At 31.2% G+C, this 17,829-nt stretch overlaps 1 protein-coding gene across 1 annotated transcript in view; it reads right to left on the bottom strand.

Moving 5' to 3' along the window:
- The window catches only part of LOC126885218 (probable phosphoserine aminotransferase), a 46,095-nt gene that overhangs the window by 16,074 nt on the left and 12,192 nt on the right, over nucleotides 1-17,829 (bottom strand). The window contains exon 2 of the mRNA XM_050651671.1: nucleotides 2,044-2,174. Within this exon, the coding sequence (XP_050507628.1) occupies nucleotides 2,044-2,174 (131 nt within the window). The remainder of the gene's footprint in view (nucleotides 1-2,043; nucleotides 2,175-17,829) is intronic.

Genomic DNA, 17,829 nt, shown 5'->3' with positions numbered 1-17,829 from the left:
AATATTTCTTTAAATGTGGAATTCGAGTTGAAACTTTCCAGTTTTAGTAAAAATAAACAATGGATTGTTGTAAGTAAAAACTAAAATTATCTTGAAAGAGTAGTTTTAGAGTGTGTATTTATCATTTAAAATAGGAATTAAGACATTACAATAGCTATTTTTTACCAAACCAAAATCATCAAAATTTGCAAAATTTAACTAAAAATTCTAACTTTCAACCCTTTTGCGGCACCTCTAAAAATATTTTGTTTGAAAAAATATTTTATTTGTGGCTTCACAATGACTATAGGCAACTTTCTATCACTATTACACATTGAAATTATAAAATCATTTTTTTCGTTCCACCCTACTCTGTAATGAGTCAAGTCGAATAATTTGCAGTAAAGACTCATAACTTTGACCAGTGAGATGCATCTTATAAGCATAATAACGTAAGAATTTACGCTGAACTTGTTCGATTTTATTAATATGACAGTTATATTGAGGTGACCAAACACATGATGCATAATCTAAATGTGGTCTAACCAAAGAACAATAAAGAAATTTTAAAGAACGACCAGTCGTAAAGTCATAGCTGCATCTTTTAACAAAGCCAAGCATCTTTAATGACTTAGAAACCATGCTATTAATCTATCTTTAATTTTGATAATAATAACTTTTTTGTAAAAACTTATAGCTTTTGAGAACATGCATTTTTTACGAAAAAATAAAATCTGATCTTTAATAAATCAAAAAGTATTGATTTAAATTAATAACTTTATATAACAAATTTTGCTTAGAATTTGTCTCTCTATCGATTTATGGTATTATTTAAAAAATAATAATTTTCACCGCTGAGAAGTGGTGGCGTCCACCACCACGGCAAAAGCGCAAGTTGGCATCATGTCACCTTTGTTCCTTGAGCTATCCTCTAACCACTCACCAATTTTCATGAAAATCGATGAAAGTTCAACGAAATCGGAGGTGAAAACCTTCAGTGACTGCACTAAGATGATTGAAAGATATTTTCCCTAATTTTAACATTGCTTTGCACATTTATTTAGGCATCCCAGTTGCCAACGTGTCCTCTGAAAGGTCATTTTCGAAAATGTCAAGAATTAAAAATAATTTCTCATTAAGTATGAAGCAAGAACGTGTTAACAATTTGTCGATTTTGTTAAGAAAATTTTTTTTTTGAAAAGTCTTTATTTGAAAAGAATTCTTTGATGTGATCGAACTGGAGTGACGATTTTTTCTGTTATAGGTATATTAACATCGTAGTTTAAATCTATTTTTAGTGTATTCTTATTTAAAAAAAATTTCTGCAATTTTTTTTTCGCAAAAATGGTAGGTACATATTTAAAGGGCGGCAACTAGAGAAGTGCCTAGGGCGTCAATTGACCTAAACGCGGCCCTGGAGACCGGTGGAAGGAGTTGGGAGAGGTCTATGTCCAAACGTGGACGATAGAAAGCTACGAAGAAGAAGAAGAAGAAGAGTGAATAGTGTCACGACGTATTCACAACCGCAATGTCCCACCTGACTAAAATATGGAAAAACACACACATAATAAAAAACAGTTAGATCAATCTTAACAGCAAAAGAATCCATGCATTTGAGATGTGTTTGAGAAGACTGCTACGAATTTCTTGGACAGCAAGAAGAACAAATACATCTGTTTTTCGGATGTTAACATTCCACGACGTCTCTCTAGTTCTACATTATATTCAAAAAGATTATCATTCTTATGTACACGTTATTAACGTACGATAATATGGAGAGACTAGTTGTCCAAGGCAAATCAGTGGGAAGAAGAAATCGAGGTGATCACTAACCCGATGGACTGAATGACTGATACAGTCGAGAAATTATTTGATATTAACTTCATTATTGTCACGTACGTTTCACTCAAAATAGTAATATGTAGATGGAGAGACAGCGTAAAAAGACCAATACGATCCTGGATGGAAGGCACATTCATAATCATTACGCATCTCTTAAGATGTATAGATGGGAACGAACTTAACTTAAAACTAAATTTTGTATTCTGATGACGATATACTTACAGAAGCTCCCTGATAACCGCTTGTGAATCTTTATTGATTTTGGTATATTCCTTGCCTCTGTGGCTCATTTCAATCAAGCTCATTCCTGAATCTTGGTAGGAAAGGAATTCTTTTTGGACCTCTTCTAGCACCTGCAACAATACGATAGTTTTAGTATAAAACCATTTTAAATAGATAGTCATGTTAATTGTGTTGTGACTGTCAGTTATCCCCAACATAAGACGAGAACCAAACCTCTAACTGGTTCATGTAATAAAAAGTTTTTTTTTCTATGGATGCTATACAATATGCAACTTCTCTCACTACTTACATACATTTAAAACGAACAATTCCTCACGCAGTGAGAAAAGTTGGCCATTGCAGTGAGAAATATTTTTTCTCAAGGGTTCTCCTACGGTCTTCCATACTATGATCGCCGTTTCCATGGTAACATGCACAATACAAACACAATTAATGTTGTCAAATTAATGTGTTAAATCAAAACCTACCAGGAATTGCCTTTCAAAACTGTTCAAAAATAACTTAATTAGAATTTTAAAAAATAAGGTATATAAATTTTAAGAATATTAAATACCGACATGTAGGTATATGTATTTTATTTCAATTTATGCATTTAATATAACCAAAAGCACCTAAATTATTTAATTTTGTAATTTGAACTCTTGACAAAACCGCATCCGTAGAAAAAGTACAGTGTACAACACATGAGAAAATGACATATTTCTCCCTCGCTTGATTTGCGGCCCTCGCCCCGTGCCCCGTCTCGTGCCAACAAACTTCTGCGCTCGTGAGAAATATGTCTTTTTTCTCACTTGTTGCACAATATAGTATTTTCTACGGCCGTGCTAAAGAGCCACGCACGCATTTCGTTTCCGAAAGTTGCACTTTCCCGCACGGCGTGCGTGAAAGTAAATGTTCCCGCACGACGTGCATTATAATATATTATAATACATGCAATAAACTAATATTTAGATATTATTTACTAATTTATTTCAATTTATCTTATTGTGTTCATGTTTTAATGAATTTAGCGCAATAATTCGATGAAATAAAATTATTTTGACATAATATTTAAAAGTCAGATCAGTAGACAATTACAATGGTTTTGAATCGTCGTAATGGAATCCGATATCGTCGTCGTGGTAACGCATTATATTGAAAGTTTGGTTTTGACAACCTTGCCAAAGAATTAATTTGTGTATTTTCACTCTAAATAAAAATTGATATAACTCTATTTTTTGTGGATTTTTTCCAAACGTACGGCCCTAGAAAAAATATTGTTCCTAACTCATGCGGAAAGTGTCTTCCCCGCATTCGACTGCTTGCCCGAATTCCGCTATCGCGTCGTTCGGGTCAACGGTAGTCTCGTACGTGAAAGTATCCTTTCCGCACTAGTTAGGAAAATAACTATTTAATCAACTATTAAGAAAGCTTTTAGTAAAAATAGAATGACAATGTGGTCCATGCACGGCTATATTTTGGTAAATTCAAAGGAATAAAAAAGACCAGCTGTTAAAATCTTTCAGTGAGAATTTAACATGCAGTTTGTTGTCGATTGCAATTGTTTGTTTTGCATCGGAACGGCACCAAAGATATGAAAGGGTCCTTTACACTTTTTTTTTTATAAATCATGACCTATATTAACTGATCACTAGAGTTTGGCGATTTAAATATTCTGTAAATCATGTATATAAATAGGGGGATGAGACGATCTATGAAGAAGGGAATAAAATTGGAGAGATTTGAGTTACAAAATTAAAATACATTTGAAAGACTCCACCTTTTTTACGAGTTAAATAAATATTTCGAAAGGAAAATAGTACAGAGCTGGATTGTGTTTGTCGAAAAAGAAATATATACAGAGCAGCATTAAGAAGGAAATATGTTTTATCGATATGGTACAAAGCCTGTAACAAATTGTTTGAAGGTATTTTAATTGTATGGAGCAGTGGCGTAGCTAGCCCCACAGGGGCCTCATATCAAAGTTTGTCGCGGGGCCCTTTTCCACTACTGATATGGCATAGTGCTAAAAAAATGTTCAACAAAAAAAAACAAAAACGCTTGTAGAGAATAGAACAAAAATATGCTTTATTGTCACTGAAAGTTTTACAATTTTATGGACAAAAGATTAGGAAAAAAACAATAACAAACTGAAATTACATAAATGGTCAATATTATTACAAAATAAAAATTATGAGATAAAAGAAAACAATACAGGGTGTTTCATTAGTAATTGGAAATATTTAAACTGTAGATTCCTGGGCTCAAAATATTAAGGTTAACCCAAATCACCTACTCCGAAATTGCTTCCTAAGGGAGTTAGAGTTCTTTGAAGATGGTGTCTTTTAATTAGTTTTTTTTATATACCTCTAGAACACTTCCCTGTAGAAAAACGAAAACTGTTCGATTTCATAAATTGCGAATTTCTAGTACCGGCCATATGCGTCATCTTTGGGTAGGGCAACGGTTATTTATGGCATAACTTTTTTGTCTTTATTTTTTAAGCATTTTTGACACTGGATTATTAAATCGTGAGGTATCCTAGTACTAAAAGTTACTCTTACTTTAAGTCGGTAGGGTACACTGTTTTTAGAAAAATCGATTTGAAAATGTTTCGTTTTTTGAATTTGAACAAAATTTGAAAAATTTTTCAAAAAAAAGGCGGTGTATTTTACCGACCTAAACCTACCCAAAACGAACGCATATGACCTGTACTAGAAATTCGCAATTAATGAAATCGATTCATCTCTGGAATAAACGTAACAGTGTTCGTTTTTTGTTTTCAAATTTTTTTTTTGAAAATTTTTCTCAAATTAAAAACACAAAATTTTCAAATCGATATTTCTAGTAAACGGTGTATCTTACCGACTTAAATCAAGAGTACCTTTTATTACCAGAATACCTCACAATTTATAACTCCAGTGTCAAAAGGCTTAAAAGTTAAAGACAAAAAAGATGCGATAAAATAACCGTTGCCCTACCCAAAACGGACGCCTATGACCGGTACTAGAAATTATGGAGACGATTTATCTCTGGAATATAAATAGGCGTACCAGTTTTAGTTTCTCTAAATAGAAGAGTGCTGGAGGTGTTTAAAAAAACTAATTACAAGACGCCTTCTTCAAAGAGCTCTAGCTCCTTTAGGAAGCATTTTCGGACTAGGTGATTTGGGTTAAATCTTAATATTTTGAGGCCAGGAATCTACAGTTAAATTATTTCCAATTATTAATAAAACACCCTGTATATTGCTAAATTTAAATAAATTGCAAATTGCATAATACAAGCTTAGGAACTAATAAGTGCTGCGTATAACACCCAAGTATAGATAATAATAATAATAATAAACCTAATAAACTCTAATAAACCACAGTCGAAAAATAGATTTGAATTGTTGAGACTCATTGTTTTAAAACAGTTTCAGTTTTTTCAAGCTAAGGGTAAATGGACATTGAAAATGAACGTAAACAAAGAAGCTCTGTACTTTAGCGGCGGGCGACCGGCAAATACATAGATATACCTAAATACAATTTATAGATAAAGAACAGATTACACGAAAATATAAGCAAACATTACACAGTGTTTCAATGTTTCAAATATTCAAAGGTAAAACGATTACAAATATTGCAATTTGGCATTATACATTATACCATGTCTCACTCAAAGCAAACGGTGAATAGACAATAAAAAGTAGCGTGAAAACAAAAAAGCTCTGAAGTTATAAAAAGGCGAGAGGCAGAAAATAGATAGGTACCTGTACATAACTATAGTTTATATAGATAAAGAATCCATTTCACGAAAATGTCGATATCCAAACAATATACACTGTTCAAAACGTTTTAATAGTGAAGTATTTGTAGAATATTTTGTTCAATTTTTTGAATGGAATTTTGTTTGGACATGCCGCGCTGGGGCCCCTGAATGTCGGGGGTAGAATTATATAATTGATACGGCTGATACGGCGGTAGCTACGCCTCTGGTATGGAGGGGTGAATTTAATAGGTAGGTAGGTGTTCGCTTTTTGAACAGGACGTTAAGACCAAAACAATTTATAGGTTCGAATTCCAGATCTGCTTTCTCTATACTAAAATCACAATAAAGATGCACTAAAAATATTAAAACAAACCAAGACACGTTGAATGTTACAAGGAGCACTCCCGAATTATGATTTACAATGTATAAACTTTGTAAATCATTATTTGGGCTTTACAATGGATATAGGTAAGGTAGGTGTAGGTGATATGGCCATGTACGGTAATATGGCCCCATCTAAAAAATTTCCTACTATCTTTATGTTTAAACGATATAAATCTTGATATTAACATAGTAATACACGTTTGTTTATTTCTAGTGCATCTTTATTGTGATTGCAGTATAGTTAAGTCAAAATAGGTATTCTTCAATTATTCGATCGATTAGGACTACTAGATTGTAGTAGAGCCAATGAAAAAAGTAATGTTCAAATGAAGACAGCAGCATTTAGAAGCCACGTTAATAAAGAAAATTATTGATAGGTGTATATTTTAAAAGTGTTATGTACTTAGTTTATAAAATTATTATCTAGTCTGGACACATTGCTTTTGAAATATATCTTAAGTTTTAATTCTGTCCAGTTGGAATGAATTTGAAATTTTTCTTAACATTTATGTCCCTTTGTTGACTTTTCTTAACATTTTGTTACTGAGTGTCATTCTAATAAAAGATATTAATTTGTGGTGAACGTCCATCCCACTAATAAGTTGTTTAATCATTCATTCTTTATAACTATGTCAAAAAAATATATTAATTTTCTATTAATTATTTAAACAGAAGATTGTGGTGTATGAATGAAACAAATAAGTAGATAAACTATTATCTTATCAATTTCCATGAATCGCCAATCATAAAACAAATGGTTTTCAACTGTTCAAATAAATATTGTATTTTATAGATATTAGATATTCATTAAATATGACTGAAATTAGTTTTTGTGTTCCTAAACTTTTAATTCTTTTTCTTATTCTGCCGTTGTCGATATTTTTGTTGTATCAAGGTAGTACTAGGTACATATTGTTGTAGGTATTAACTGGTAGGTATATGTGCCCATGAAAATATTAGTTTCTATAAACCATAAAATATTCTTTGTCATTGCCAGTCATTGGTACATCATTCATTATATTGGTTCTTATGTGGTTAAGATGTCTCGAATCTGGCTAATAGTAATTGGCTCTGCCAAAACCATTTTTCAGGAAAAAAAAGATGTCTCGATGTTATTAATATTGAGTTTCATAACTTTATTCCTGTTTGTGGCTCATTAAACACATCCATGATAGTCAATAATTGTCATGTTCAAGGTTATTGGTTGGTGTCGCTGCATAATACAAAATACTTCAAATAGAAAAATGCTATCTATCGGAAATTCTATATTATTTATAACTATGTAGATAGAATACGTTATCAGCTGCTAACGATAATATTCATATTTCTGAGTAATAAAAATATTAATTTTAAAAATACGAACTAAAATATATGAATAATTACCCAATATACCTAGCTAAGGTTTCACTAGCATTTGAATAAATCCTCATTCATTTATTTATTTATTTAATGATAAATATATCCATGACTGTAAGTAGATGATAGATAATATTGCAAAAAATATATAATATTGCAAAAAACACGAAAATTTAATTTTCAGGAAATGTGAATATGTAAAAATGGAATAAAAGAGAATTACCAAGACGAATAAAGCAAGGTATATTAGAATGAAGAAGAATTATTGTAGAAAAGAGAGGTGCTGAAAAAATAATTCCGCGGTCTTCCTCGTTTTATCTTTCCTTTTGGATTTAATTCTAATACTTTCTTTGGAATTCTGTGATTGAGCATTCTTTTTACATGTCCGTACAAATTAATTTTTTGATTTGTATTTCGTATCTGACTTCATGTTTTACCTTCATAATTTGTCTGATTTTTTTTATTTGTAATCCTTTCTCCCCTTGTTTTCCCGCTGTTCGTCCATCTCTGTGGCTCTTGGTCTCTTTTTTGCCCGTTCTTTTAAATGTTATATTTCGCAGCTATGTTACCCTTCCGCAACTAACATAGGTTTTCTGAATATTAAAGCTAACATTGGTGTCAGAGACCGACATAAAAAATGTTTCCATTGACACACTTTCAAGCGCAGGATTGTGTTTACTCTTTGAAGGAATAAAATTAAACAAAAATGATACCTATTTTTAAATTACTAAACCTCTTTAACATTAGCAAAGTACCAAAGAAAATAAAAACAATTACATAACATCTCATTTGTCAAAAACAACCTCAATATTTCCATTGCTGTTTTCTTGTACCTAGGTTCTAGGTTCACTTTTTACTCCTGGCAATTGGGTTACTAAATTATCAGCACTTGTTCGCACGGTCTTTCGTTAAACCGTTGTTAAACTAAATATTTTTTTCATCGAGTAGATCATGGGTCCAACATGGATCCAACATGGGTCTCTGAGACAAAATTTGCCGATAATTGCATAATTAGTTGGCACTGAAGGCTCAAACTTCAACACTAAAAACAGGCACCTAAATCAGGCAGCTACTGATGGCGGCGAAGATTAATAACGAACGATTTGGATATATTCTTCTTCTTTAGGTGCCATCTTCGCTACGGAGGTTGGCAATCATCATAGCTATTTTAATTTTTGAGGGAGTAGCTCTAAATGTTTTGAGCTGCATTCAAACCATTCTCTCAGGTTCTTCAGCCATGAAATTCGCCTTTTTCCGATGCTTCTTCCGCCATCTATCTTTCCTTGCATTATGAGTCGCAGGATGCCATACTTCTCGCCCCACATCACATGTCCGAGATACTTTAGTTTTCTTTTTTTAATTGTAAGTTCAACTTCCTTCTCTTTACCTATTCTTCTCAGTACTTCGTTGACCGTAACTCTATCTACCCAGGAAACCCTCATAATTCTTCTATAGGTCCACATTTCAAAGGCGTTAAGTCGTCTCACTGTCTTTACATTTAACGTCCATGATTCCACTCCATAGTATAGTACACTGTATACGTACCATTTTGTTAGGCGTACTTTAAGAGCTAATGTTAAATCTTTGCTACATAGGACCTTTTTCATTTTCATAAAATTAGAACGTGCTTTTTCGATTCTGACTTTGATTTCTGCAGTGTAGTATTGGATATAAAATATTATATATGTAATCGTAAAAATTCTAAGGGTCGATTTCTCATACCTGCGTTAATCTATGGTTCAGTTGACCGCAGTTCACCGGTGAACTTCGGTTTTGTTTGGAATGCATTTCTCATTGCACGTTCATGTCAGTGCACGTTCTACAGCTTTCGAAAAATGCCAACAGATGGCAAAAGGTAAAAAACTATCGCCATTTTGTACGAAATTTTTTATGCTGTTTTTGAATAAAGTTAAATTTAAGTATTTATAGTCAAATAGTAATTTTAATAATTATAAATAAATGTTATAAAAACAAAAATAATGTTATTTATCGTTAGGCTTAATATAATCAAATATGATGTCTTTATATTATGACAGCGTTTCGTGTTAATACAACGCATGCTTAATCCATGAAATCATCTGAACTGGGTTCTAAAATCTTTGAACGGCAGAATTCCAGCGTTCAAGCATCGTTCAAGTGCCATCGGTTGAACGTGAATTGAGAAAGACGATTTTGACTTTAAACTAACGTTCACTAAAAGTTCAGGTTAAACTGGAGTTAAACTCGATATGAGAAATTGGAAATTGGCCCTACGGTCCGTCTCACAGACCGAATGTTAGTCACGGAAGGTTACTTTAGGTGCTATAGTATTTTAATTTTTTTTTTATTCTTATTGTGGTTTTAACAAGACGTCGCCACATGCATGAGGTATTTCCTGGTCGTGTACTCTCTCGTTTCGGTGATCAGAAGTGGTCTCCTGGATAGTGTGATTTAACACCATTGCATTTATTTTTATAGGGTTACGGTCACCCGTGTATTGAAGGAGGAAATTCAATGCTGCATCCAAAGAAGTTCAGCCACATTTATGCAAAATGATTATGAAGCATTTCGACCAAAGAGTGCGTATGTTCCAGCAAAGCCATATAGGTTAATTGCCTGATGTGCTATTCCATACATATCCTTCTCTTATGTAATTTACGTTTCAATAAAAAATTATAAAATAAAAAGGTATACCATTTTATTCAGTTGCAAGGCGAGGAAAAAAATGTCTTAATTTTTACTTAGATTAGAGAGCGCAACCAGCACTCTTATCGACGATTTCACCTCTTGTTAGAGGCTCTTCAAAGAATGCATAGGTTGCTTTTATCTAATCCAGTCAATTTTTCGACATATATTAGTCCCACACTGCAACTGAGGTGAATGGATTAGGTGACTAGCGTCATCTGGCAATTGAAAGATAAAGTTTTTCAATCCTAATAGCAACATTAATAATATTGAAAAATATTAAAAATATTACTAAAAGATTTTTAAATTGAAAACTTATTGGTATATTTCCCTGGTGACACCTCCAAGGCTTCTACAATTTGCAAGCCAAATGGATGCTGCAGTGAAGACAAAAGGGAAGGAATTCTACACTATGCAATTCACAACCCCCGTCTGCAGCTTGGTAAAGTTCCAACGGAAAATGCACCTAGTTACTCCACGGAGTAATACTACTATAAAATAAAAATGTATACCATTTTATTCAGTTGCAATGCGGGGCCAAAAATTTCTTAATTTTTACTTAGATTAGAGAGCGCAACCAGCACTCTTATCGACGATTTCACCTCTTGTTAGAGGCTCTTCAGAGAATGCATAGGTTGCTTTTCTCTAATCCAGTAAATTTTTCGACATATATTAGTCCCACACTGCAACTGAGGTGAATGGATTAGGTGACTAGCGTCATCTGGCAATTGAAAGATAAATTTTTTCAATCCTAATAGCAACATTAATAATACATATTGAAAAATATTAAAAATATTACTAAAAGATTTTTAAATTGAAAACTTATTGGTACATTTCCTTGGTGACACCTCCAAGGCTTCTACAATTTGCAAGCCAAATGGATGCTGCAGTGAAGACAAAAGGGAAGGAATTTTACACTATGCAATTCACAACCCCCGTCTGCAGCTTGATACAGTTCCAACGTAAAATGCACCTAGTTACTCCACGGAGTAATAATAAAAAATTATAATCTTAAGAAAACAAACAGAGTTTTCTGTTCAATTCAAATCTCTCGTAAATTTTGGGACAATCATTATATATAAGTATTACAGGTACAACGAAATCGTGTTTCACTGCAGCATTAGACGTAATGTTAAACCTTCCTCTGCTAAATGTATGTACATGTAAGTAGAGAAAGTGACTTTAGGCTAATAGAAGCACACCACCTAAAACCTTGTGACCTGTCTGGGTGTTTTTTTTAAGAGTTGGAACAACATAATCCATGAATACTTCGAAAAATCGATTATTTATCAAAAAAATCCATACTGTATTAGCTTTTTGATAAAGAAAAACAAAATCGTTGTTTATTAAACAAAAACAAAATTAATGTTGTTCTGAAGCTATTTCCTTGTGGCATTTTTATGATTAATTATTTATATGGGAAATAAGCCACAATTAAAATGAAAAAAATAATTTTATTTATGGCTTATTTCCCATATAAATAATTAAACAAAAACAAAATTTAGCAACAAAAAACAAAATTTTGAATTCTCTTTAGAAAACGAAATGAAAATACCTAATAAAATTGTTCAATAACAAGAAGTGCCCTAACTGTGTTCGTACAATGTTTCAAGCAGAATTAGATGTTTGAGCAGCAATAGATACTTGAACTCAAGGAAGTCAGAGACAATGCGTGGATTTAAAAAACACCAAAATATTTATTTTCTCTGACAGAAGTTTATAATTCTTAAGCTTACCTTAGAACCTTCTTAAGCTTAGAAGGTTCTTAAGCAACTTGCGATGAGCAATAAAATAACTTTGTTTTAGGTGTAGCTATAGAAATCTGAACTTATAAATCTGAACTTAATCACGGGCGTTCACAATTAGACCAGGGCTGATCTGTAAAAATATTAGTACATTTGGACGTTGAGAGGTGACTCAAATTTTTTTGCAGAAATTGCTTGAAAATAAATCAAATAATAATATTTGAGTTATCCTCCCTCTCAAAAAGGTCCGGAACATTGTTTAAATAAACAAAATGTCAAAAAATTAAGGAAAAATTCGATTTTTTTCTTGGTTTTTTGATTATAACTTTAAAAGTATTCATTTCCGAGAAAAGTTGTACTGACATAAAAGTTGCGTAATTAAATTTCCTATAATATAGAATTAGTTAAAAATTTAAGAAATACTCACAATTGTTGCAAAATAGCAATAATTTTGAAAAAAACATACAAAAACAAGTATTCGCATTTTACGTTTTTCAACCATTTATGCTACACTTAGGACCTTCATATTTCACCTTGAAAAATTTTATGATACAGTAAAACAATACTGTAAATTTCATTAAGATCGGTTCAATAGATTTTGCAAAATAAATTTTGCAATCCAGCTTTCGTAAAAAAAAATTCATTTTTTCAAAATGTTACAGGACTGAAAATAAAGCAGATAGCAAGTTGAAAATTTTTTGCACATAGAAGTGTACTGTACCATTCATTTGCAATTTTGCAAAATTAAAATCGCTTAACACCACGGCGTCAGGAATTTTTTTAAATAAGCATTAATTATTGGTGCTACGCGCAGGACAGCGGATAGGTTGCTCTGATTGGGCATTTCAATGACCTTTTATAATGATTGATACATTTTAATTTTTATGACATTTTGATATAAATAAATAAATTTGTTTATTGCAAAATAAAAACACATACTCTATCCTTTGAAATAACACTTTTATTAGCAAAAACTTTCTTTGTTCATATATTTTAACTTAAATAATAAAAGTTTATTATTTTTAAACATATTCAATTGTTTAAACAATATTTCACAAACAATAATAAAATTAGTTTGATTTTTGTGGAATTAAAATATTAAAATACAACAAAATATAGAGTAAGAAAGTAATATATTAGATAAAGATTAGAAGAAATTTTGGTGGAAATCAACCTGTGTGAATCGAACACAGCTGTCCTGCGCGTAGCACCAAAAATTATTGTTTATTTCAAAAATTTTCTGACGCCGTGGTAATTAATCGATTTTAATTTTGAAAATTGCAAATGAAAGGTAGAGTACATTTCTATAAGCAAAAAAAAATTCAACTTGCTATCTGCTTTACTTTCAGTCCTGTAACAGTTTGAAAAAATGAATTTTTTTTGCGAAAGCTGTATTGCAAAATTTATTTTGCAAAATCTATTGAACCGATCTTAATGAAGTTTACAGTATTGTTTTACTGTATCATAAAGTTTTTCAGGGAGAAATATGAAGCTCCTAAGTGTAGCATAAATGGTTGAAAAACGTAAAATGCGAATATTTGTTTTTGTATGGTTTTTTCGCAATTATTGCTATTTTGCAACTAGGGTTACTATTTTTTAAATTTTTAACCAATTCTATATTGTAGTAAATTGAATTACGCGACTTTTATGTCAGTACAACTTTTCTCGGAAATGAATACTTTTAAAGTTATAATCAAAAAACAAAGAAAAAAATCCAATTTTTCCTTCAATTTTTGACATTTTGATTATTTAAACAATGTTGCGGACCTTTTTGAGAGGGAGGATAACTCAAATATTATTATTTGATTTATTTTCAAGCAATTTCTGCAAAAAAATTTGAGTCACCTCTCAACGTCCATCTCAAAACAGATCCGCCCTGGACTAAATGGATACTGCTCACTCAGATATCATCTCCTTGAAATAGATAAAGTGTAAACAGAATATGTTTATGTAATATCTACACACAACATCAAAAATGTAAAGGAAATGACTAATAAGTGGTACAGAAGTCTATATCTTTTCGACCAAACCAGGAATGGAACGATCTTGGAGATGGATTAGATCAGATCCTTTGGTGAATGTTTTAGACCTGTACATTGGCCACCCAGATCTTTGCATATGCTGATAAACCAGAAATAATTGGGAGCTTGGAATACAATAGCCACCGTATTATTATGAATGTAGGTACGATCCCAAATACATATATTCGAATAAAAATTGTAAAACTATGTTTTAAATAAAGAAAATTTTATGACCCTTGATGCATTTTTTCTGTATTTTATTCCATTTTAATTAAATCTCCAAAAAGTATTAATTCAGTTATTATTTCAATTTACTCTTTTATTTCAGCACATTTATGTTTTCTTTTTCCTATTTTAATTATTATAGTCAATGGCCTGAGATACCAGTTACCTTGGTTATCTTCGTATAACCTTGTATAGTTGTTTTTGCATTTGAACTCAATACCAATCGAAAGTCGTTACTATCCAACTTGCGCTGTTTATGTATACGGCTAATACACGCGCATATAAATTACAATGATTTGAATAAAGTATGATAAAGTAATAAACGTTTATACCTATACTGTAAGGACGGACTTTTAACAAGAAATATTTGTGAGGAATTGTTTTCGTCAAATAGCTATAGATACAGAAAATTTAATTATTCTACTTTGGGAAGTTATTTCAAATACAGAAACCTATATCTTCCGGATATACCTATATTTTCTGTTTTTCTCTATGGATTACTATTTTGCTCAAATACGTTATTTACTGTCTCTGTAGATTATTTTAAAGAATAGGAATGATGGGGATAGGATGGAAGACAACCATGATATAACATTAGACGAAGCAGACAACAGAGAAAATAGTCCACCAAAATAGCCCAGATCAGAACTTCAGTAGACAAATTAAAGAATAATAAATTACAGTAATCGGATCAAATAGCACCGGATATACTGAAGGAAGGTGGATTACAGATACGATTATTAGTGGGATATATTCCCACTAATGGGAATACAAGTAAATCCCAATTAGTCCAGAGAAATAAGATTTTTCTCGTGACACATCCCCCTCCAGGCTGAAACCAAATTTTTTTAATAGTATAGACATCTATATTAATAACCTTTATGTTTCCTGCAGCCGATTTTGATGATACACATAGTTATAAACAAATTAAAATCAAAAAACGGTAAATTTTTGTTTTTTCGTCTATAACCAAAAAGTTAAGCATTTTAAATAAATTTGAGAGTAAGAAACTCATAAATCGTCTAAAAAATTTCAATATGGCGTTCGCTGAATATGTATCTCCTTATTGGTTGCTTAGAAAATTGCAAAATAAATCATAAATTTTGAGTTTTTATAAATATTCATAACTTGTAAAAATTAACTTAGAACCTTCTTATTATACGAATTGCTGAGACTTCTGGTGCTTAAATTATATTCTAAATTTCAAAGCAATTGGTCAAATAGTTTAAAAGTTATTTAATTTGTTTATCCCAATTTCATTTTTTTGCAACACTATAAGTCAGAAAATTATGAGGTTACAGTAAGACTTCTGACAGTTTATGGAAGAAGAACATTTATACTATTGACCTAATTAAAAAAAAATGACAAAAAGTAATTTTAAACAGTGTAAAATTATTTTGCAAAAACACGTCGATTTTTTGCTTACCTATAAACAATTAGAATAACACATGTTTTTGCAAAATAATTTTGCAGTATTTAGAATTACTTTTTGTCATTTTTTTAAATTAAATTAATAGTGTAAATATTCTTCTTTCATAAACTATCCAAAGTATTAGTGTAGCTTCATCATTTTCTGACTTATAGCGTTGCAAAAAAAAATTAATTTGGGATAAACAAATTAAATACCTTTTAAACTATTTGACCAATTGCTTTGAAATTTAGGGTATGATTTAAGCACCAGAAGTCTCAGCATTCCGTTTATAAGAACGTTCCAAGTAAATTTTTACATAAGTTATGAATATTTATAAAAACTCCAGCGAACGCCATATTAAAGTTTTTTATACGATTTATGAGTTTCTCACTCTCAAATTTGTTTAAAATACTTAACTTTTTGGTTATAGACGAAAAAAGTGGAAATTTACCGTTTTTCGATCTTCATTTGTTTATAACTAAGTATGTATATCATCAAAATCGGCTGCAGGGAACATATAGGTTATTAATAAGTGCGTTCGCGGGAGCCTGTCGGCGACTAGTCGGCGACAAATTAGCAGCAAAACGCATGCGCACTTTAAAATGATATAAATAATATCGTTAATAGATAAATATACAAGGTATATTTACCTAGTATAATTTAATTATTAGTTATTAATATTAATTAAAAGTAAATATACCTTGTATATTTATCTATTAACGGTATTATTTATATTAAGTGAGGTTAGAAATTGTCGGCGACAATTTGTCAACTGTACCCGCGAACGCACCTATTATAGATGTCCATACCACGGTACACAGAGAACCGGTATGTTCGCACGCATGGAAGGCGAACGCGTGACGTCATATGGGAACCTTAATTTTCATCCGGCAATGCTAAATGAAGCGGTAATATTGTTTGAATTTTAAAATTATGTACCTATCATTGCTTTTTAAATAAGTAATTGTATTGTATATTCTTTTTACTGTCATTTTCCAATGTGCATTTAATTTAAACATGAATTTCCGTTGAAAAATAAAGATTTTAGGTATCTGTTGTCCAATATACATTCACCATAGTATATTAAAAAAAAATAAAACAGAAATAATATGAACATTCACTTTACTACTGGGTCTGTAAAAATGTTTCACATAAAATTGTGTCTACTTACTGTTATTCTAGATCGTTGAAAAATATTTGACTAAAAATAAAAACTTAACCACAAATCAATTAAGAAATTTGAAGTTTTAGATGAATAGAACCAATTACTTGATGACTTTCAAATTTGATTTACAAAATAGAAAAATGTTGATTTTAATTTAAACCAGGTTAGGAATCCAAAAATTTCAAGTGCGAACATTTTATTAGACTGTAATATACATACATAATATACAGAGTGGGCCAAAGAAAAGAGTCTACCTCGATATTTGGCAGTATTTATTAGATTTTAAGGAAATGACGAAACAGGTCGATTTTTGATCTAAGTGTGACACATTTTTACGGTACATACATTTGTCATTTGTCAACCCCCTCCGTTCCACTCCCCCCACCCCTATTTTTAAATAGGGAATAGGGGTCGTGTGCTAGCTCATTTAAAAGATTACTCGATTCTCTATTCAGTAATATAAACATAAACATAATTATTTATACAGGGTGTTCAAGAAAAAATATTTTAATTAAATTAATTGACACAAAAAGAAGAATGTATATAATTTATTTAATTCAAAATATATTCTACTGCTGTCAGAAAAAAATGTTTTTTGATAAATAAACATGGCTCTTCGCTTAATTTCAATATTCAAGCTGCCACCCATCTGCCTCTTGGTAGGTTGAATATTGAATTTAAGCGAAAAACAATATTTATTTATCAAATAAACATTTTTCTCTGTTTTCTGTCAGTAGTAGAATGTATTTTGATTTCAATAAATTGCATACATTCTTCTTTTTGTGCCAATTAATTTAATTCAAAATAATTTTTCTTGGACACCCTGTATAAATAAGTATGTCAATGTTAATATTACTGAATAAAGAATTTAATAACATTTCAAATGAGGTAGCACACGACCCGTATTCCCTATTTAAAAATAAGGGGTGGGATAAATGGAAGGGAGGGGGTTGACAAATGACAGATGTATGTACCGTAAAAATGTATACCCCTTAGATTAAAAATCGACCTGTTTCTTCATTTCCTTAGAATCTAATAAATACTGCCAAATATCGAGGTGGACTG

This window comes from Diabrotica virgifera, chromosome 5, assembly GCF_917563875.1.
Source record: "Diabrotica virgifera virgifera chromosome 5, PGI_DIABVI_V3a".
Taxonomy (NCBI): Eukaryota; Metazoa; Arthropoda; class Insecta; order Coleoptera; family Chrysomelidae; genus Diabrotica; species Diabrotica virgifera.
The sequence above is the reverse complement of the archived record's forward strand: the minus strand, read 5'-3'. Positions and strand labels throughout refer to the sequence as shown.